We start from the raw sequence: 22042 nt of genomic DNA on the forward strand, positions 1-22042 counted from the left end.
TATGTATCAAGGACAGTAAAGACATTTATAATGTTACAAAAGATTCTATTTCAAACAAATGCTGTTCTTTTGAACTTCCTATTCATCAAAGAATCCTAAAAAAAAAAACTGTACAACTGACAGACCAACAACTGTTTCAACATTGATAATAATAATAAATGTTTCTTGAGCATCAAATCCTCATATTATACTGATTTGTGAAGGATCATTTGACACTGAAGACACTGACACTGGTGATGCTGAAAATTCAGCTTTGATCACAGGAATAAATTACACTTTACTATATATTCACACAGAAAACAGCTGATTTACACTGGAATAATATTTAATACTATAACTGATTTTTGTTGTATTTTTAATCAAATAAGCACAGCCATGGTTAGCAGAAGAGAATTCTTTTAAAAGTATTTAAAACGTACCGACCCCAAACTTTTGAACGGTAGTGTATATAAAACATACTTTCCAAACAAGAAATATTTGTTCGAAAAAAAGGTTTCATTCGAACACGTAAAAAAATCAGTTAAATTATGCCATAATCTGATAGCGTTATGTGTAAGAACAGGTGGACTGGGTCAGGAAGTGAATGCTGATAATTCACCTTCCTGTGATCGCTCTCACTCAGGACACACTGGGCAAAAAAGCGTGAAGATTTCATCAGTGTCTCCCCACACAATGTCGGAATCTCACACTGTCTCTGAAACTTATCAATTTACATAAGCGCCGCTGTGAGTCTTTGTGTGTGTGTGTGTGTTTGACAGGGGTTGCTGTGCTCCACTGGAGCAGGAGATTTCTCTTGATGAACTCCTCTTTCCTCAGAGCTCTGCTGAGGGGAAGAGATGACAACCTGCACACTGCCTCCAAATTGCAGACGCAGGTACATAGACACCCCACTGCTGGCTCATTCTCAAAAACGTATGCTAGGTTCCTGCTTTTGACTATCTGAATATGTTTATAAATATGCAGTAAATGTGTGATGGGATAATGTACAATCAGCCAGTCTTATTGGGAAAGAAATATTGATTTGAGTACTTGCCCCTATTTTTACATTTAGATGACCTGTGCTGTCATCTAATGCTCACTTAAGTTAATCTTCAAAATTTAAAGTTAATCTTCAAAAAAATTGAACTGTGATCTTTAGCATATCTCAAAATAAATATCAATTTTTATAGTGTACATTATAATGTTGTTATGCCTAAATTCACGTGTAGCAATTAAAACAATGAAATATTGGCCATTTATTGGTTATCAGCCATAACATTCAAATTATTATCAGCTTATTGGTATTAGTCAGAATTATTGTCTTTAAATGTATCTTAATTTTATCTCAAATTTTATTATGTAAGCGTGATACGGTGACAAAACTATCACTGTGTAAGAAATGTATATATATATATATATATATATGTATATATATATATATACACAATGGTGAATACATAGGCCTATACATTTCTACACTGTTCAAACGTCCTGCTTCTCATCGAATGGTAATTTTCTTACTTTTGTAGTAACTAAATTTCCATTTAGTGCCACAAAAATAACATACTTGACCTTTAAAGTACAATTTTATGGAAAAGCTAAGATTTATAAGCCAAAGCGCTACTAAATAGTCACAAAAAGATTGTGAACTGAAGGTTCTCCAAATGTTCATTGTCTACTTTTGTATTACAGTCACCATGAAATTAAAATGGACAATTCTTATTGTTTTTATGGAATATTGCACTATTTATTATAAATATTTTTCTGTGCAGATTTTTTTTAACCTCCCCTTCCTTTTGCAGCAACATCTCTTTTCTTCTCTGATAATGGGTTTTTCAGCTCGAGATCGGGACAACCAGTCACTCACATGAGATCACAGCAATAGTTTCAACTTCAGTTTTATGTCGGCTTTCAAGGGGCTATATGTAAGATTTTTATGTATTAATTGTTTTTTATTGCCAATATGTAAATAGCTTTTAACGAAACAAAAAAATGAGACCATCCCCGACCACCTAGGTTGTCTATGAGAGCATGTAGACTTCATTTTTATGTGATAAAAAACAAAAGGATGTGATGTTTATGCGCGCTCTTCCTCTTCCATTCACTGAGACATGAAATGAATGCCTACATCCATTTTATGCCGGATTACAGGATTATGCCGAAATAGCTATTCTCTACTGTAATGTCAATGTGACATGCAAAGAAACTATCAACTATCAACTATCAAACTATCATAACAGTGTAATTTTAATTAACTCATCTCGACATGATACCGGTGAATTGCAGAGCTAGTGCAAATATATCCCCATCTCTATAATCAGATGCTTTCTTAACTGCTGTTTTCTCACCGCTGGCATGTTTATTGTGTTTTTATTTAGTTATTAAGAGGAAAGTGCGCAGCGCATAATTACATATTCATCTAAACATTGCTCTCTCAGACAGTGTCTGGATGTTTGTTAACAGTATAACGCTGCAAAGGTATTTCCAACTTCTTTTTACCCCTAAGCGAAGCATGAAAAAGAACTTTGCCGTGAATATATCGGGAATTGAATCATGTTGTACGTCTCTTGTACGTTACGTGTGCACCAGTGTGAGCACGAGCAGTAAATTGCTGGCTGCAGTTCACTTAACGGTAGGGTTGGGTACCGAAACTCGGTGCCAATAGGGAACCGGTTCCGACGTAAACGGTAGTAACCAGACCGAATAAGAAAGACAATTTCGGTGCCTGATTTCGGTGCCTGATTTCGGTGCCTGACTTAATTAGGCACACACGCACACGCAGTCTTTTCTGTCTCGCATGCGCGCTCTTGCACATCGCAAGGTTTGGCTGCATTTCACGTGTAAAATTACGCGTCAGAACGCCCTCTGGGTGTGCCGATAGTCTGAATCCATATAGAATCAAGCCAATTCATTGGCTGATGGCACGGGCGCCACCTCGATGCACTTACGTCGTCATATTATGTTGGCGCGCGCGCGCCATCTGCTCCTCAGATTTCTTTGCCGAAAAAGGAAGCTGGTCGGCAGCGCAAGGAGCTTGGCAGCGTCTCGTTCCCTATTGAGAGAACATAGGTTACACCAGTAACCAGAGATGTTCTCTTTCATAGGTTCACTCAACGCTGCGTAGCTAAGAAGCAGTGGATTTGTATTTGTAGGCTGCTGTATCACGTGCCGTTTGAACTGACGCTCTGCGTGAGAAAATGGATGTGTGGCGTGCGTGAGAGCGTGTGAAAAGGGTTAATTGCGTGAGTCTCATGGTCAATGCGTGAGAGTTGGCAGCTCTGCTAGTAATCTCGATTAATCTCCAGTATTATTACATTGTTTGATACAATATTGTTTTATTTGATATTATGTAAATGTGAATTTTTATTTTATATTGGTTTTATTATTATTTGTATTTATATTGTTTAAAGATTTAAGTTAATATTGTGTCCAGTTTGGCCCTGTAAATAAAAGGGTATTATTTTTTGATAAAGTGTGTGCGGTTTCGTTTTCTTAAGTACCGTTTCAAGAACCGTTTAAGTACCGGAACCGTTTAAAAAATACAGAGTAGGTACTGGTATCGGATAAAATCCAACCGATACCCAACCCTACTTAACGGCCACCTGTGTCGCTAAAAACAAGGGTTTCTGAATTCTACATATAGTCCCTTTAACAAAATTTCCATTTAGTGTCACAAAAATTACCAACTTATTGACAACTAGCAGCTTAAATGGGTACCGCAGTCGAAATTCTAAATATTGGAGATCACACGTCACATACCAAAAACAAAAACAGACATTCCGATCTGGAACGCACAATTCAAAGTAGAATAACTGGCTGTAACATTGTTTTTCGGGGAAACAATATTTGAACTTGGCATGTTCCCTAAAACTCGGCAAACATTATTGTTTTTTTCTGCTTTAAAGATGCTGTATGTATTTTTTTTTACTGTACTAAAGTACAATTTTATAAGAAAGCTAAGATTTTAAGTGACAATGCTATTAAAAAAAGCTTGTGCACTGAAGGTTCTAAACTGAACCATGTCTTTTACACAGAGGAAATATCAATTTTTTTTTCCATTTCAAAAAACAATTCGAGTTCAAAATCCCAGTAGGACAGACAAGATCTCACATAAAACAATGGGGTTTGCCCTTTACAAAGCAGCAGCTGTTTTTAATAGTAATTTCTTTATACTCATAACACTCCAGAGAGAATCGGAGCTATAACTGCCTTGTGCACACCAAAGCATGTTAAGCAGTAAATTACATTATGTTTATTGATTCCTGTCAAACTCAATTTCACACAAGTTGTTGGACACGGACTCTGACATGTCCTAAGGGGGGATATAATAAGGCTATGATCGCTCATATCATGGGTACATTTCAAACCTGCCTGCCACTCCATCATCACAGTAATGAAGGACCGTGAAGCATGAAAATCAATTGCTACTGTGGGTTTAACATTGTGTCACCCAGCTGTTGGCACAAAACATAAGCACACACACAAAGACGACGGCCGTTTGTGAAGGATGTGAAACTCTTCAGTTTTCACTATAAATGACAGAGAATGTCTTAACAGTGATGTATAAGGTGACAGATGTCAATCACACCTGAGCGTAGGACTGGATGATGTGACTCTGGATCTCATCCATGGTGTCCGTTCCGTATGACACGGTACCGAGATGGAGGCGTCTGAAGACCATCTCGTTCTGGGTCAGAGTGCCTGGAAAAACAGCACACAAAGATTAAGATCAGGAAAGAAATCAATAGTTATTATAAAGCTTTTGGATGGGCAGAGTAGTTCCAACAAAAGGAAATAAAACGAGCGACAGAGAGAAAGAATAATAAAATAAAATAAAAAACAAAATAAAATCAAATTAATGAGGGTGCTTTATTTTAGATTTCTGGAAATATTTCTGGTACATAAGGTGATTCATGAGTAGACAATCACAAACTATCTTTCTTAAAAGTTAGATGTGTGCCATTATAATTGGAAAAAAGGCATCTTAAAGTACCCGTTTTGTCTGTTAGCAGGTAGACCAGACGGCCCAGCTCTTCTGGGATGGTGCTTGTCCGAACCACAGTACCTGGTATATTCTCATCCTTCATAATCATCCAGCCGTATGCGGACTTCCCCATGTCCAGGTTTACTCTTAGACTACACACACATATAAATGACGTACTAAAATAAGTTTGTTCTTCTCATTTCACACAGCTGAAGCTTTGATGATTTGGCTGTAATGTCACATTAATATAATCTGGGTGATATTATTATAACTGTACCTGATGGGGATGATGTATGAAAACAGAACAACAAAACGGAACAGGTTTCGGAACCAGGGCCCAAGAAATCCCTGCAAAGCGACCATAACAACAGAGAGAACCACCTGAGCCAGGAACAGAGCTTTTGTTAGGCGGTTTAACTCCAGGTCCAACAGTCCCACCTACAGAGGAAGAGTGAAAGATAGAGAGTCTGAGATCAAATTCTTGACCTCATATGCAAATAATCTGCTTGACCTTTGTCCTATTACTTGATTACTTAACTTTCTTTAGTGTGTAATGTTACTGTCTGAGTATGAAAAAAGTCTGTAAAATTACAAGGCACAAGGTCAACTACAAAGGGAGTTATTCTCTAAATCAGTAAGCAACATTTCTGAACTCCCTGAAATTCCTCAATTGTAGTCTTAAGTTTTCTTCCGGGAAAGAACACATCACAATATTCCTTGTTTTAATAATTACCGTCCAAGGCATACGCAAAAGAAAAAGGAGCGAGGCCTGGTTTAGTTGCGTTAGTAATGTGTTCAAACTTGCGGTTATAGTAAGGGGTGTGACATTTCTGTAACACGCTCGAAGCCATTGAACAATCACGACACACTGGTCCAGCCGACCAATCAGAGCACATTGTGCTTTTCGGAAGGAGGGGTTTCCATAGATATGTTTACATAGACGCCACATTCGACCACTTCAGACACGTTGGCGTGTCTGCCATCTTGTAAGGGTCAGTGTGTCGTCACCAACAGTAAGAATCAATGATGCCACAACATTACGCAGCTTCTGGTTGTGAAAGCAGATTTTAATTCCCGAAGAAATGGGATAACCTTTCACAGGTGAGAATGTGTTGGTTTGTGTTTTTATATGTATTAACTCAATCTTAAACGTTTTTACTATGGTACTTTGGTAATGTTTATACTTTTACAATGGTAATGTCGTGTCAGCTGACACCTTCGTCTTGTTGTATTGTGTTCGTTTAGCAAAATCATCTGCTGAAGTCAATTTCATATAGATACTCATACATGCGTAACTAAGGTTGCAGAAGCTCAGTTAACCTGCTTTTGAATGTTCACGGACCGGTCCAATATGGCGGATGGCTTATGTATAGCAGCCCATTGAAAGCAGCCGCTAATGAAGAATCTATGGTGGTTATACATCTATGATGGGCTTCATATAGACAGGCACTAAACAGAGCGTCACTGACAGACTGGAAAGAGAGGTGCTGCAACAATGTAAAAAAAAAAAAGTTTCAAGCATGAAAACCAAAGTCCACATGAAATCAAAACTAACGGATGGTTTTTAAATAAATAAATACATATATATTATATATAATTCACACACACACACACACAACTACAGAATTCTGCAACTAACCAATTAGAATTAAGTATTTAAGAATAGTATGTGCATAATTCATATTGCTATATTTAAGAATATTTAGTAATGGAATATTTCCAGGGAAACTTGATGGAGTGATAATTATAGTGATTATTATGACTTATGTATTATATTTTTACAGTTTGTTTAGGATTTTTATTTTTTTTAAATCACAAAATGAATGAGTTTGTGGTTAAAGCACTCTTAGCCAAAGCATGTGATATCCCCTCTGAGAACAAGAACCTTAAGTGTTCCTCTCATCTGGAGTGATCTGAAATGTTACTCTTATGAAAAATAAAACAACCTGCCCATAAGCCAGCACTGATCAATGCCCCCCAGGCCCGTTCCAGACCGCAGACCTTTCTCATGCTAATAGTGTATGTGGAGGAGAGAAGAGATGAGAGGCATTTAACCAAGAAGCCCACTGCTGTTGTCGTCTCTCTGTGAAAAGCACAGGAGGCAAAACCGGAAAAATAAAAGCAGAACGCCTCTTCATAGAAACGGACCCCTGACAAAAGAGCTGGAGTTTTCCCCTTTTTCTCTCAAGTATGTCCCCTCAGCCAATGGAATATGTGGGAAAATGATGTCAAAAAAGAAGTTTTTCTTGTTTCCCTCTGGCGAGGGCCGACAGCGCGGCCTGCGCGAAAACACTGAGGTCTTTCATCTCGGCAGCGCGCTAATAAAAACAGCAACACATAACACCGTCCCCTGAGAAAAGGAATCTGCGTGAAAGGGACGGGGGGAGGGGGGAGAGGGGATGGACAAATTGAACAGAAAAGACAAAAAAAAAAAAAATGCAAGCAAAATTAATCCCCCAAACTGGCTATGGCCCCCCAGTCCCTGGAGAACTGCGTAAACTGGGAGACACTGGGAGAGAAGAGCTGCTGTCTGATTTATCAGCTGTAGTTTAAAACCCCTCCGATGGCCTGCCACCCCGCTCCAAGCTTCATGCTTCAGCTAGTGAGGAAAAAGGGGGGAATGGAAGGATTAAAATGAAGAAAAATTAAGACAGAGGACATAGTTCCCCAGCTGAAAGGGAGGAATCCCCCTTTATGGGGGCAAAACAATGCAGAGGCTGAATTTTGCAAAGCTGGCCGGGGATCGGGTGAAGCCGTTATTCATTCAGCCCGAGAGGAAAAAGCGACTCAATTACCTCAAGCTGAAGATGCTATCAATGAATCGAGAGTGCATATTTTACTCTATTCAACCGGGCCTCGTTTAAAGTGAAAGGAATGATTCAACCTGCCCTCGCTGCCTGTATGTTTTGTGTGTGAAATTTGATGACGACTTTGTGCCTGCATAATGAATATTCATTGGTTGAAATCCATCAAGTATACGGAGGCTGTTACAACAATATGGCATTATACTAGTGCTCCAGAAACTGGATATGCAATACAGCTAAATGCAACATGCCATTCACGGTGCAGGGCCGCAGACGAGGCCTAGAAGAAGTTTATTCACTTTACGAAACGAATATATCTTTACGGAACTAAAATAATCAAAGTTACTGAATTTTTTCACTTTCAAAAACGTATATTCACAACTTATTACATGTCTCGAATATTTGATTCTGATTAGTCAATCACTGCATTATGTGGTCAAATAATTTTGTATAGCGACCACTAAATTGCATAATTGGCTGTTGTCCCTGGCAACCACTCTCCTCTCACATTATAAAATAACTCAAATCAATATTTGGCGTTCATTTATTGATTAATTTGGTAGGAGGGTTTTTTTTCCATCATAGCCGTGACCTGCTGGTTATTAAGCTCTGGTGCCTTGCCTCCCACTCTATACTTTCCTGTGTTCTTGCCGTTCTCTTTCCAATAATGTTGCAAAAAGTCTATAAAATAAAATAAAATAATTTAATTTAATTTAATTTAATTTAATTTAATTTAATTTAAAATAAAATAAAATAAAATAAAATAAAATAAAATTAAATTAAAATCTAGCTGGGCATCTACAGTACAGTGCTTAAAATAAAATCCAACTGAACTTCTACATTGCTTTCAATACAATAGATCTACACTGCTAAAATAAAATAAAATAAAATAAATAAATAAAAATAAAATAAAATAAAATAAATAAAAATAAAATAAAATAAAATAAAATAAAATAAAATAAAAATATCCAACTGAGCTTATACAGTTCTACACTGCTTAAATATACCAGTGAATATAACACCTCAAGTAGTGAGATGTCTGGTCAGCGAAGAGGGTTGTCCGACCCTTTGTCACATCCTTCAGACCACCAGGGTTTCGATCCTCAAAGAGAATATCGCTCCATATTACAACAATGACAGACACACACACAGTGTAAAGTGATAGCTTATGTGCTGTCAGCAGCTTCAAGTGAGAGCTTAGAGCTTTGTGCAAGGAATGTCACAACAGATTATAAGAGGCGAAAACGTTCTCAGTGACTTTCGCCGAGTCGTATCGACTTTCCCGCGCCGTCTCGTTCCCTGTATTGGCACCTCTGACATCATCTCCTTGAGATATTGAATTCCACTCTCGCACACAGAACATGGTAGAGCTATGAGCTCCGCTAGAGCTGCTGCTATCACACACATCTTGCAGCATCCATGACAGGGTCTGAAACACTTCATGACATGAAGAATAGTGGTTAACCAATATGGGTTTCTCGGATGGTTTTTGTGACGGTGATATCTAGCACACAGGCTAATGGCTAATAAAATGTTTACAAATTATATTAAAATAAATGCACTCAATTAAATGATTAAATAAATGCATAAGTAAAACATTTACTTTAATATTTACAAAAAAAAATTTTGTCAATTGAAAATCCACATTATGCAAAATTGATGATTGTTTTCACACAGGTTTCCTCAAACGCTCTTCTCGTCTGCCATTTGTCAAAAAACAGACCCAAACTAATACCATTGGTCAAGCAAATATTGCTATGTAAGGCTAATTGGGAAGATTAATAATGTACATAATCTTATGTTGTGACCGCCCTACTGTTAACACTTTTTTGGAGAAATCAACCTACGTTTAGATTATAGTTAACTTTGTATTTTAAACGATATTAAACTACACTCAATAGGAAAACGGTTGAACATTGGCAAAATTATATCAGATTTTAATACATTTAAAGGCTACGATTTACTTCAAGCGAAATCGAAGAACGAACTGATGTGACGTCATTTCGAACAAAATCATGCCAAAATGAACATGGTTTGGAGCTCGTTTTGGGAGTTCGAAACAGCTTGCCAATGCAAACTTTCCATAAAACTTCGCTACGGCTGGTAAACACCTTTACACTACCATTGACCCCTGGCGATCACGTAATAGGTAGATGTGTGCGGAGGCTCCGCCTTCTTTCACATGGAAATCTTTTCCGCTTCATTTCTCCTGTTCAGTCCGTCGAGGTCAGACGTCTGCGAGTAAAAACATGAACACACTGGATAGCTACTTTATAGTAGAAAATGAAGTTGTACTACTGATGAAACGACACACTAACACAATTTTAATGTTTAATAAGGTAAAGCTGCTTGATTTTAAGCTATCTATTGCATAAAGTGCTATATAAATAAACTTGATGTGCCGAATTGCAGAGCTCGTTCAAACATATTGTTGCTATGATCAGATGCTTTTATTATCCTTTTAAAAAAATGCTTGATGTTTTCTCAGTTTTGTTTTGCGTTTATGTTGTTATTGATAGGAAAGCGCGCAGCACATATTTACATATTCTAAATGCTCCTCTCATCAGTGTGGGCTGCGTCAGGATGTTCGCTAACAGTATATCCCCGGTCACGCATTTCGAACTTCGTTTACCCCTAAGCGAAGGATGAAAAAGAACTGTGCCGTGAGTACATCGGGGCCTTAAGGCTTAACAACACACACCTTGCAAGTAAGATTTAAGAAAGTACCATGACATGCTGTTTTAAGATCTATCAAGTCATTAAAAGCTATAAGAGTTGGGTAGACGAATTTTAACACGTTTGAGGTCAGCAATATTTTTGTTACATTTATAACTTTTCTTTTTTAAATAAATACTTTTTTTTATTCATATTTTAGAAAATCTGAAAATTTGATATTGTGGTTTCCCTAAAAATAGCAGTTTGAGCCATTTTTCAATACTGACAATAAGAAATGTTTCTTGAGCACCAAATCAGTATAGAATTATTTCTGAAAGTTCATATGACACTGAAGACTGAAGTAATGATGCTGAAAATTCAGCTTTGCCATCACAAAAGCAATGACATTTATATACTAAAGGTAGGATAGGCAATTTCGGAGAGGTTAGCAATAGCAAGCTAGCTTTGAGAGCTTGAGATCCCACCCTCCCTTCAGAGCATCTCCAAAGACACGCCTCCTTCAAAACACATCAACGCACACAGTCTGCTAAGCGCCACGAGACGGTGTTAAACTATCTCATGTCTCACAGCACATAACATTACAATAATAATGAACGTAAACAACTTACAGAGCTCTTACTTGTACCACCTGACTGCTGCATTTATAGGGCCCTATGATTTCCGCGATCACGGAATCGCGGACGGAATTACGGAATTGGCAAATTAACGCGGAATCTAGTGTTAACGCGGAATTTCGTGGAATTTTACATATTTGGATTGAAATTCTGTTTTTGTGTGGGAGAAGAACGTATGTCTGGTGAAAATGCAGACCGGGGGAAGCAAATCTGGGCGACACAACCCCTCCCGTCATTTCAGCTCCAATGACGGCATCAAAACAATAAAAGCATGGCGAAGCGGCTCTCCACGGCTCTGCTTTCCTCGGCGGAAAAGTTAAGAAACTCGACGCTATAAGCCCTCAGTACCGAGCCGAGCAGTTCGCACGTGACTTTTATGCAGTGTTTCCCACACATAGACTAATTCGCGGCCACAAAATCAACTCCTGCCGCCACATATTGCGTTTCGTTCATTTTTTTTACGCTATTTAAAACACGCAGCGTATTCTTTCAGTTGTATTTCCTTTCCCCGCTCTCCCTCCGTCTCTCTATCACTCACACGTCTCTCTCACATACACGCGCACACACACACACACACACACACACACACACACACACACACAAACACACCGCGTCTGACTATGAGGCGCCGGACTGGACAAAAGCGAAGCGAACTCCGCGAGCGACACTGGGCGAGAGAGAGACAGAGTGTGACTTTTATTTAAACTAATATAATTTATTTTAATGGACAGTTTAAAGCTCATAACCATATTTTGTTGTTACTTGAAGAGTGCAGTGTCATGTGGCATCATGCAGTATTTGTCCTGAAAAGGCTACTGAGTAAATGTCTGTAATTTAAGGACATTCCTATTTTATTTGTATACATTTTAATCAACTTTAAAAGCACACTCTTTTTATGACTAAAATAACAGTAAAGGGTCAAAAAAATTAATTCCCAAAAATTAAAACGGAAAAAACGGAATTTGGGAAAAAATAAAACGGAATTTGGGAAAAAATAAAACGGATTTCATAGGGCCCTACATTTATTTCGCCGTTAATAGTGTTGACATAGAAATACATAAAGCTCTGGGTAGAATGTCACAGGTTGCCATTTTAATATTTTGACCACATATATTATTGATTGCTCTCAGAATATGAAGAGACAGTATAACAAAAGTGTTTATAAAGTATAATAAAATTGCCTGCCATACCTACAGAAAACAGCAATTTTAAAAGTGTAGTAATATTTCACAATATTACTGTTTTTACTGTATTTTTGATCAAATAAATGCAGGCTTGGTGAGTGTAAGACAAAAATGTGTTTTTCAAAAACATTTTTTTAAAAATTGTACCAACCCCTACATTTTTGACCAGTCGTGTACATATGAGTAGAACAATGGCAGAGCTCTGAACTATGTGGATAAGTTTAAAAAAGGGAAAAAAGGCCAAAGACAGCAGGGGTCAGTTAGGGGAGGGGTAATGAGTGTAATGGGATTTGACGTTTTTAAGTTTACTTTTACAGCATTGACGTCCACTGTATCTAATCATTAAGGGGAATTCTGCAGGATTAAGGCTCTGCCACAAATGTCACGCAAGCCCTTGGTTGGTTAATTTCCCTCTAGATTAATCTCTCTGGGGTTGTCCTTTCACATCGACAGGTCCAAATTCATCACTAAGATCAGGGTTGAAAACCACCTCAACTGTTCGCTATTTTTATTTGGTTTAAATTGAAAGGTTAAAAGGAAAAAGAAAAACAATCCATGGGTAATGTCTAGTGAATATTGACAATACAACTGTAGATATCACAACTCATACTTATGTTATTGAATTATATATATTTTTTCAAACAATCAGCCTTTGGGAGAAAAACTAATTAAAGAAACCAAGTATTTCACTTTTCATAACCAAACAAACAAACAAACCCACCTTGTTTTTGGACTGCGACGTGTTTAGCACACTTCGCATTTCTTTCCCTGTATATATGACCACACCTATGACAGTACCTGAAAAAAAAATTAAAAAATTGGATGACTGATTGCAAACAGACAACAATAAATAAACAGACCGTGTGTCTATGGCCGGCCTAATGAACAATTAGCTCAAAAAGTGTGTTTCCAGTTAACGGATGCAGCTGAGACTCAGACAAATTATTCAATATGTGGGACACCCAGAAATAAACCGTTACAATGAGGCCTATTATAGTCAGATCAATGGTGCTGCTTTGGTAATGGACTGATTCATTAAAGTAAACTAATTACTGATGGAGTATGCAGCCTACCACTAAATGAGGAAGTGGCGAAGTCCAACTTTTCTTTAAACACTGTAACACAATATATAACGTGCTGCAACAGAGTTTAAATATTTCTCATTTTCTTTAAGCTCGACATATCGTTTCATGTTTGGAAAGCAACGAAACCTAGGCTGCTCTCAAGGGGGTCTTTAATGGGCTAGGACTACAGGGCATATCGGTTTCTCGCCCCATGGTGTTTTGTGTTGGGTCTGCTTGGTTGGATGGGATGACGTCACCAGACTGTGTTTTGGGGGAGATATGGAAGGACTTTCTTCGGCTGAAGGTCACACCATGCTGGGGAATATGAAGAACCTCTAAAAACCCCTGGAGAACCAAGACACGGGCAACCACAGATCAATGAAGGGCCGATCGCTGGCACAAACGCATGCCGCTTGAAGGAATAGCCCTGCTATTATTGTTGAACTGGGATCAGATTCTAAACAACAGACCCCTAGGAGATGTCGGAGAAAGCGTAGCGGCAAAAACCGATCTCGGACCTGTTCTTTGGGGACACGTTTCATTGACACCGCAGGGATAGGACTGCAAAAAGCCAGACACTTCGGCTTCCCATTAACGGCTACTCATATTTCTCTGCTCATGAGATTGTTTGAATAGTAGCAGATGAGTCTGGTGATCTCAAGTGACAAACAAACGGGAGAGCGAAGGGGGTCTTGAGTGATGCTGGCGGATTGCCTCAGTATCAACGGCACACTCTTCTACAACACAATAAACTCGAAAGATATTTGACCTGTGATGAATATTTCAGACCTCTGAGGCTTGTGTTTTTCTTACATTTCTATAAAAGAAAATTAACGCTGGAAAAGACTTTGCTTACCAGATGCCACCACAGTGCTGGCCCACAGGGTGTTCTCAATGCTCAAACTCTCGTGGACGGGAGGGTCACAGTCCTCCTGGGAACAGAGGTCGCACATTAGTCTGGGTTTATACATCTCAGTCTGTTTTGATTTCATGGTTATCTAGCACAGGAAAAAGCGGTTATCAATTATGGCCTTTAAAAAGCAGGTCAATAAAAATGACAAAGACTCAAAGCACAAATAATGAATCGATGAACTTTCATCACGACGAATGGCAAGTAGGGAATTAGACAACAGATTGAATTACACTAATGCCCGGTTTAGCGACACAGTCCATTTAGAGGGAACGGCGAAATCGGTTTGACTTGATTTGCCTTGTTTAGAAAAACAGCACCATGCTGAACATCATAATAAGACCTTGTTTAGTGTTAGCACGCTCTGTGCTGAGCAGAACAGAACAGAATTTCTGACCCCAGGCCATAAATCAGGGGAGAAGCGCAGAAATTAAATCTTTAAATGCTTTTTTCCACATAACATGTTGCGGCTGGGTGAATACGGATGATATCTAATTATCCGCTGTCAGTAGGGCATAATATACAGTGAGAAAGAGGGCCACACACATCGCGGCTGCTGAGACATGCGCATTGAAGCAGATAGCGAGAGATGTGTCCTCTATTCAAGAAGGCCCACTTGCTTTGTCATTTGTCTCTTTCTGCCCAACAGATGTAGCAATGCCAACCTGACAGAAACTGAAGAGAGGTTTATCAAGAGAAAAGGCCGTTTATCAATGATAAGGCTCAAAAGACAGGCTTAAAGAAATGGGAGTGTTTTAAACCATAAATCATAACTCCAAACGTAGGATTAAAATTGTATAAAACTTTTAGGTAAATTTAAAAGATTTAGTTGAAATAGAAAGGAACAGTTCCAAGATGAGCATTCATCATTTTTTTCTGCAGCTGTGAATTTGACAGTTTAATGAAAAACATTTGGCTGCATCATAACTTAAAGGGATAGTTCACCCAAAATTTTTAATTCTGTCATCACTTACTCGTGTTGTTCCAGACCTGTATGACTTTCTTTAGCGGAACATAAAAGAAGATATTTTGAGAAATGTCCGTGTGATTTTTGTCCACACAATGGAAGTCAATGCTCATTAAAACTGTTTGATTACCAATATTTATCAATTATCTTCTATGTTCTGCAGAAGAATGAACATAATTGGGTGAACCATCCCTTTGAACTATAACATGTGAACTGGTCGATTTATGTCTAAATCTAGTTAAACCCCCTTTCTTTCTACAAATATATGGACATATGCATTTATTTAGCTATGTAAATGAGAAGATGTTTTGTTTATTTTGGAACATCATTATTTTTATACTACCGTTCAAAAGTCTGGAGTCAACTTAGTCAAAAAGTGTTTAAAAACAAAAACAAAAAAAAATACTATCATTCAGTAAGGACACCTTATATTGATTACATTTTACATTGTTACAAAAGATTTCTCTTTTAAATAAATGAATAAATTCAAAGAATCATACAAAATGTATCATGGTTTTCATACAAATATTAGGCGGCACAACTCTTTTCAACATTGCAAATAATAAATGTTTCTTGAGCACAATTCAGTATATTATGAATTAAAATGTTAAAACAGAAAAGAGCTGTAATAACACTTCGAAATCTTACTGTTTTTTTTTTTTTATTTTTTTTTTTTATTAATCAATTAAATGCAGCCTTGGTGATGATAAGAGTCTTATTTTCAAAAACATTTATAAAATGTTACCGAACCCAAACCTTTTAATGTTAGTATTTACTGTATACAGCTAATAATAAATACTAGAAATGAACCCCAAAACCTACCACAAAAAGAAATGTTTTAATTTATAACAATAAAAAAAAATCAAAACCAGGCTGTCCCCAAATTTCCCCAAAACTAACATACACATGCATGTACAGTCAAGTGTACATGACAGGCTCACATTTTAAATAGGCTGATCTCTGCGATACTAACACAGATGTGTGTGCATGTGAGACATTAAGAACGATCATATTCACATTAACAATTATAGATTGTTTTATCCAAAGTGACATACAAATGAGAATAATAAAAGCAGAAGCGATCAATCAAGTGATTAATCAATGGATTTAAATGTCACTGTAAGGGCCTGTATTGATGTCTGAATCATAAAACTTTATTAAAGTGATAGTTCACTCAGTAATGAAAACTCTGTCATTATTAACTTACCCTCACCTAATTTTGAATAATGTACTGGTTGCACTTTTCTATGCAATTATAACAAATGGGGGGCAAGAGATTTAAAGCTTTAAATTGACATCAAATTAGCTTTAATTAAAAAGAGAATATTCGAGAAAGAAATTCCAATGGGTCTGGACAACAAAAGGGTGAGTAAATAATGACAACATACTCCTTTAAATAAACAAAGCACTGAAGTGGCAATAAGGTGCAGCAAGTGTGTGGGCAGTAAAGAACTGTGGGAAACAGCGTTTGGAAGTGTGTCCCTATAGCTGCAGATTTGTGAAAGCAGGCTCAGGAGGGTGACTCAGCGCAGGAAGTGATCTTCTGCCCCTGCATGCTGTGTGGCCAAGAGAGAAGACTTCAAACAAAGACAGGCTTCATGTGGGGGGTCCCTTTTTCCTCCCTCTTTCTTTCTCCGGTACTGCGCTAATCTGCTGTTAATAAGGAACTGTGCTCGGCCAATGGGCTGGGAGTGAGCCTAACAACCCGTGATGTCATCAGCGTTGTGAGGAATGCGCCTCGTTGGCCGGTTTTACATTCCAGAGACACTTCAGCTCATAGTCATGTGAACAGGCACACTTTAAGAATCCATGTTATTTTAATGTGCAATTAAAAACAGCGGTTAGGTTTAGTTTACTGGGCAACAACACAACATTAAATACCTCTACAAAAACCTCACAGCGGGTTTAAATTGGGGCCGTGACGTCACAGCGCATGCTAAACGAAGCCTCGTAAAAATTCCTTTATTAATAGCAGTTTCTCTTACCCTTGTGAAGTTCCCCTCAAAACTGTGAATGTCCAGTTGAGGCTTCTGGGCGTAAACGTAAGCGCTGATGGAGAAGAGATCCTGCGGATAAGCAAACGGAAAGGTCAAGAAAAAAAACATTAACGCAATAAATCAGCACCAGAAATGTCATCCAATGAACAAAGTTCTGGGCTCGGCCCAAACCCAACCTCTTGTTTCGTGCAAGTGTTATGGCAGGACTCAAAGTGACTAGCAATCAGAGTGATTCTCATGAAAATAAGCCCCTTCTGACATCCTGCCACAAGTCTGAATTTCAAACAGAACAGAAAATGCAGTCAAAACAACGTAATTAAAACACTGACGGGTTGCTTACAAATTATAATGACTTTTGCATTTGATGACATTCTGCAAGTATGAAAAACAGGGATGTTTAGCGATCTGACTGTCAAGCCCACCAGACACCCGATCCCGCTGCTTTACTGCGCCAATCATTCGGCGACTTGCTGAAATTTTAATTCTGTGATCACATTAAGTGGTTTCGGAAAGACAAATACAAACGTGAACCCTTGATCGAGGTGAGTGTCATCTCCACGCTGATGGCACTGGGAGACAGACCGTTTGGTGGATTCCAGTTGTCTCTCGGGGTAAAGTTACCGGCCCATGTGAAACAAACCCTCCGGCCAGTAAATCAGATACACAGTGATATCAAACATGAGCCTACGTATCATCAGCCTGAGAGAGTCTGAGCGTGGGCCTACGTGGGGTAAAGTTACCGACCCATCCGCGAACAGAACAGAAGGAGCTGAAATGTGATTTTGGATGCAGCTGCTTTCGCTCCAGAAGTAGATGGGTGCTGATGGTTCAAATCATCTTACTTTTTAATTTCTTTATATACTTTATTTTGAGCAATAAAACCATTTTTGTTGTTATACAGAAGCATATTCAAGCTAAATGTATGCCACAAAAAAAGATGTGGGTGTGGGGGGTCAACAGTGACTTTTTTTTCTTCATACCTCACAGACTACTTTGGTATAAAAACATTTATATGAGCCAAGCATGAATGCACCATTAATAATAGACTTAAAATGTGAAAGACTCGGACTAGATGATAACATTGCATTTTATACTAGTCAAGCATCTTATATCAGCAAATATTTGTATAATTTATTATTAACATGCATTAAGATCACAGCAATATGGAGTATGTACTGTTTTTGTGCAAGAAAATGTTCATACCCCTAAGGCAGGTAATCTTTGAGTACAAGCAACAGTGACTCGCAGTTTCCAATCCGTCTCTCCATCCAGCTGATCTGTTCTAATAAAACATGAACCTGGAAAAACAAAACATTTGCATCTTAAATCTGACATAAACACATTATTTAGTCACATTATTCTTTCAAAAATCTAATTTAACTTGACAACATGCAGTGATCTGTTCTGAAGTTGTACTATCATTTTCACAGACAGAATAGTGAGAGGGCTGGAGATGAATGTGTGAAGGACACATTTGTTATGAGACAAAACTTTGGCCCTTATACACTAAAGAACTCTGAATGCTTAACATATTGTTCACATTGATCTCAGACAAGACTGATATAACGGTAGGCGGTAGACAGGAAAGGTCGCAGTCTTTATGCTCTCAGTGCAAATGCTTCAGTGTTAATCATGTTCCATATACTGAGTTTGCCTACATTATCAAACCTTTAAAAGTACAGCCTGTCAAAACATGTCCGGTCATTTCTTTGAAATTATATATATTTTAATTAAATTGTTTTTTAGTTTTTTCACGAAATGAGATTTTGCATTATAATATTAAGAATTGTCATAAAGATAATGTCACAATGAAAAAAATCTTAAAATAGACTTTTATAATAGAAATTTTTATAATAATAATAATATTTTGAGGTTGGGGTGAAATATGGACATGTTTTACATGCTTCAGTAAACCATAAAACACATTAAAGGATCTGCTCACTAAGACTTGGTTAATGTCTTACTAAGAAATTATTAATAATCAACTCTGTAAAATATTTATAGACACAGAAAATCTAAAAACCAAACAGGAGAAAATTAATTAAGTGAAAAATTAAGAACGAACATGTGTGAAGAAATTGTGTTTTAAAATTCTATCCAATTTGTTAAAAAGCTTCAAATGGAAGTAAATTCAAAGGGCCATAGAGAGTCTATCATGGCTAAAGAACCAGAAACACTGGTTAAGCATATAAGACACATTTTTATTTTTATAAATTGATTTTAATTTCACTATGGAAAGCACAGCAATTTCAGCAGCTATTGAAAACTGTACAATAAATAACTGTACAACAACTGTAATAAAGTGTCATAATGTGACTTAAGTCATTTATATGGCTCAGCGTCAAGGCAAATGCTGGTAATCATATACACACACACTCTCGCACAAAGAACATCGTTCCTCAGAATTCAAGAAGTGATACGTTCAAAACAAACAAAGTGAAGCATCAGCCATGTTCACTTCAACAAAATATTAAAAAGTGGCACAAAATGTACAAGCACACTTTTCAAGAGAAACAGCTCTCATAAAGATGTTTGTACAGTTTCAATTGAAAAGTAAGTAGGTATTAGGACACTTTAATATTATGAAACATCAGCTGAACTTGTATATAGTTCATGTGATGAACTACCTGTGGTTACTCTTCTAAGACACTTGTATTCACCTTGGGCCACATGGTTTGATATTTTTATCATATTATTTAATGACGTTAATAGATTTTATGTGTGAATAAAATGACTAAAAGCGTTGAGGCCTTCTGCATGTATGTATCTGTGTGTAAATATATGAATATATATATATATCAACATTATAAAAAAAAAAAAAAAAGAAAATGAAGGAATAAAATGTGTATTTTTAAAATGTTCTCTACAAGTGACTCACAGGCTGCATACGGGCACAGTGTTGGAAACCACTGGCTTTATGACAAGTAGTTTTCAGGGACGACTGAAAGCTCTGTTTGTATGTGAAGAGTGAAACTCACCAGTCTTCTCAGAAGTTCTCAGAAAAATCATATCAGCAGGAATTCTCTGATTCTACAAAACAAAACATCAGACATCGTTAAAAAGGCACATAAGGTATCCATGCTATCTTTGCTTCAAAACTGAGCGAGCTGGCCACCTACCCTACGCTTATAATCTTTAGAGATATTCATTTATTCACACACACATATATATATATACACTGTATATGCACGTGTCAGTGAATCCCGTTCTGTAACGTTTTTAGTGTTCTTAACCTATTTTAGTGTTGCGTTGAATAATTGAACAAGGTCATTTCCATAGCAAGCAATTAAAGCGAACCACAGACAGTAAGGGGAGAGACAGACACATTGTCCCACTGAAAGAATGACAGGATTTCATGTGACAGATCACATAGCTGAAAGTTTATGCTGATACCTTGAACAACAAAAGAGAGAGGAAGGGATAAAAAAGGACAACAAACCTTTTCCACAATGATTAAATCTCCGACCTGTATGTCTGAGCTCTTTATTTGGACCTTCCCTGAAAAGCAAGATGGACAAATAATTGTAATTAGAAATTAATTATTAAGCCTTAGGCAATTTACATTTAATCAACTACTTTTTAAAATGATAAATATTAGGGTTGTAAAAGTTAACATATCAAGATGGGTTAACTGTTTAATTCAGTAAGCACATTTTTCTTTTTTCTTTTCAATTTAATTTTTCTAAAAGAACATTCAGAGCTAACTGGGACTGAACAGAGTCGCTAAGATTTCACACACATGCACACAAAAGCTCCTAGCAGAGTACCCGTTTCCCACTAGATGGAGAAAGACATTCTTTACGGATCATTTATTCATAAATTAAACCCAGACAGGGCGTTTAACAAAAGTCATATGCATTCTTTGTATGGTGAAATTAAATTATCAACAAGTTGCATATCACCCATGAGTGAAACACTGTCATTCTCAGAAATGTGAAGGATTGCACCTTTATACATGTAATATTATGTTCATAAAATTATTGAATTGCATTTTTTATTTTGTATAGTTAGTTACTAAATTTCATATTTTCAATGCAATTGGATGTACTTTGAGAAAAATAGAACCTTTTTTGTACAAGTACTTACATAAAAAATTAACTAAATGCTATTTCAAAAATGTAAGATTAATAGAGATTAAATGCATTCTTTGTATGGTGAAATTAAATTATCAACAAGTTGCATATCACCCATGAGTGAAACACTGTCATTCTCAGAAATGTGAAGGATTGCAGCTTTATACATGTAATATTATGTATTTATGTTAATAAAATTATTGAATTGCATTTTTTATTTTGTATAGTTAGTTACTAAATTTCATATTTTCAATGCAATTGGATGTACTTTGAGAAAAATAGAACCTTTTTTGTACAAGTACTTACATAAAAAAAATAACTAAATGCTATTTCAAAAATGTAAGATTAATAGAGATTAAATAATAAATAATTTTACAACATTTGCAAAACCTGAGGTAAATGATTTTAGATTTCTAAAACACTGGATGAGGATTTGAATACATCAAGTCATTACCTACAATGTAAAAATATTTAATTATTTTCATAGGCTTCAAAAGTTGCAACTCTTGGAGTTAGTCAATGGAGCTCAAAACATGTGCATATGACACATCATGTATAATATCATCAGGATGTGTCACATTGTGGTTACCTCTCATTGTGAGTTTACTGTACAGCTGGGAATTCATCTCTTTATCTCTCCTGCAACGGCGAACTTCGTCAACTGCCTCTCTCACCATGGTGACAGCCAACACAAAACCCTGAAGGACAAGGGGGGGTGGGGGCAACAAAAGTGATGAATGAATTTACTTTTAGAGTTCAATCTCCACTTTCATAAGGTTAGACGTACTCA

General features: G+C 37.1%; 1 protein-coding gene across 2 annotated transcripts in view; it reads right to left on the bottom strand.

Annotated features, from left to right (window-relative positions):
• Positions 1-22042, bottom strand: part of atp9b (ATPase phospholipid transporting 9B) — a 53208-nt gene that overhangs the window by 23147 nt on the left and 8019 nt on the right. For both annotated transcript variants that reach the window (XM_056250702.1, XM_056250701.1), the window contains exons 5-14: positions 21842-21950; positions 20619-20677; positions 20158-20209; positions 18383-18477; positions 17168-17248; positions 14162-14237; positions 12963-13039; positions 5241-5401; positions 4973-5115; positions 4568-4680 (exon numbers count right to left, since the gene is read on the bottom strand). In XM_056250702.1, the coding sequence (XP_056106677.1) occupies positions 4568-4680; positions 4973-5115; positions 5241-5401; positions 12963-13039; positions 14162-14237; positions 17168-17248; positions 18383-18477; positions 20158-20209; positions 20619-20677; positions 21842-21950 (966 nt within the window). The remainder of the gene's footprint in view (positions 1-4567; positions 4681-4972; positions 5116-5240; positions 5402-12962; positions 13040-14161; positions 14238-17167; positions 17249-18382; positions 18478-20157; positions 20210-20618; positions 20678-21841; positions 21951-22042) is intronic.

The sequence above is a fragment of the Rhinichthys klamathensis genome, unplaced genomic scaffold (assembly GCF_029890125.1).
Source record: "Rhinichthys klamathensis goyatoka isolate OS25496 unplaced genomic scaffold, OSU_Roscu_1.1 h1tg000073l_1, whole genome shotgun sequence".
NCBI classification, from domain to species: Eukaryota; Metazoa; Chordata; class Actinopteri; order Cypriniformes; family Leuciscidae; genus Rhinichthys; species Rhinichthys klamathensis.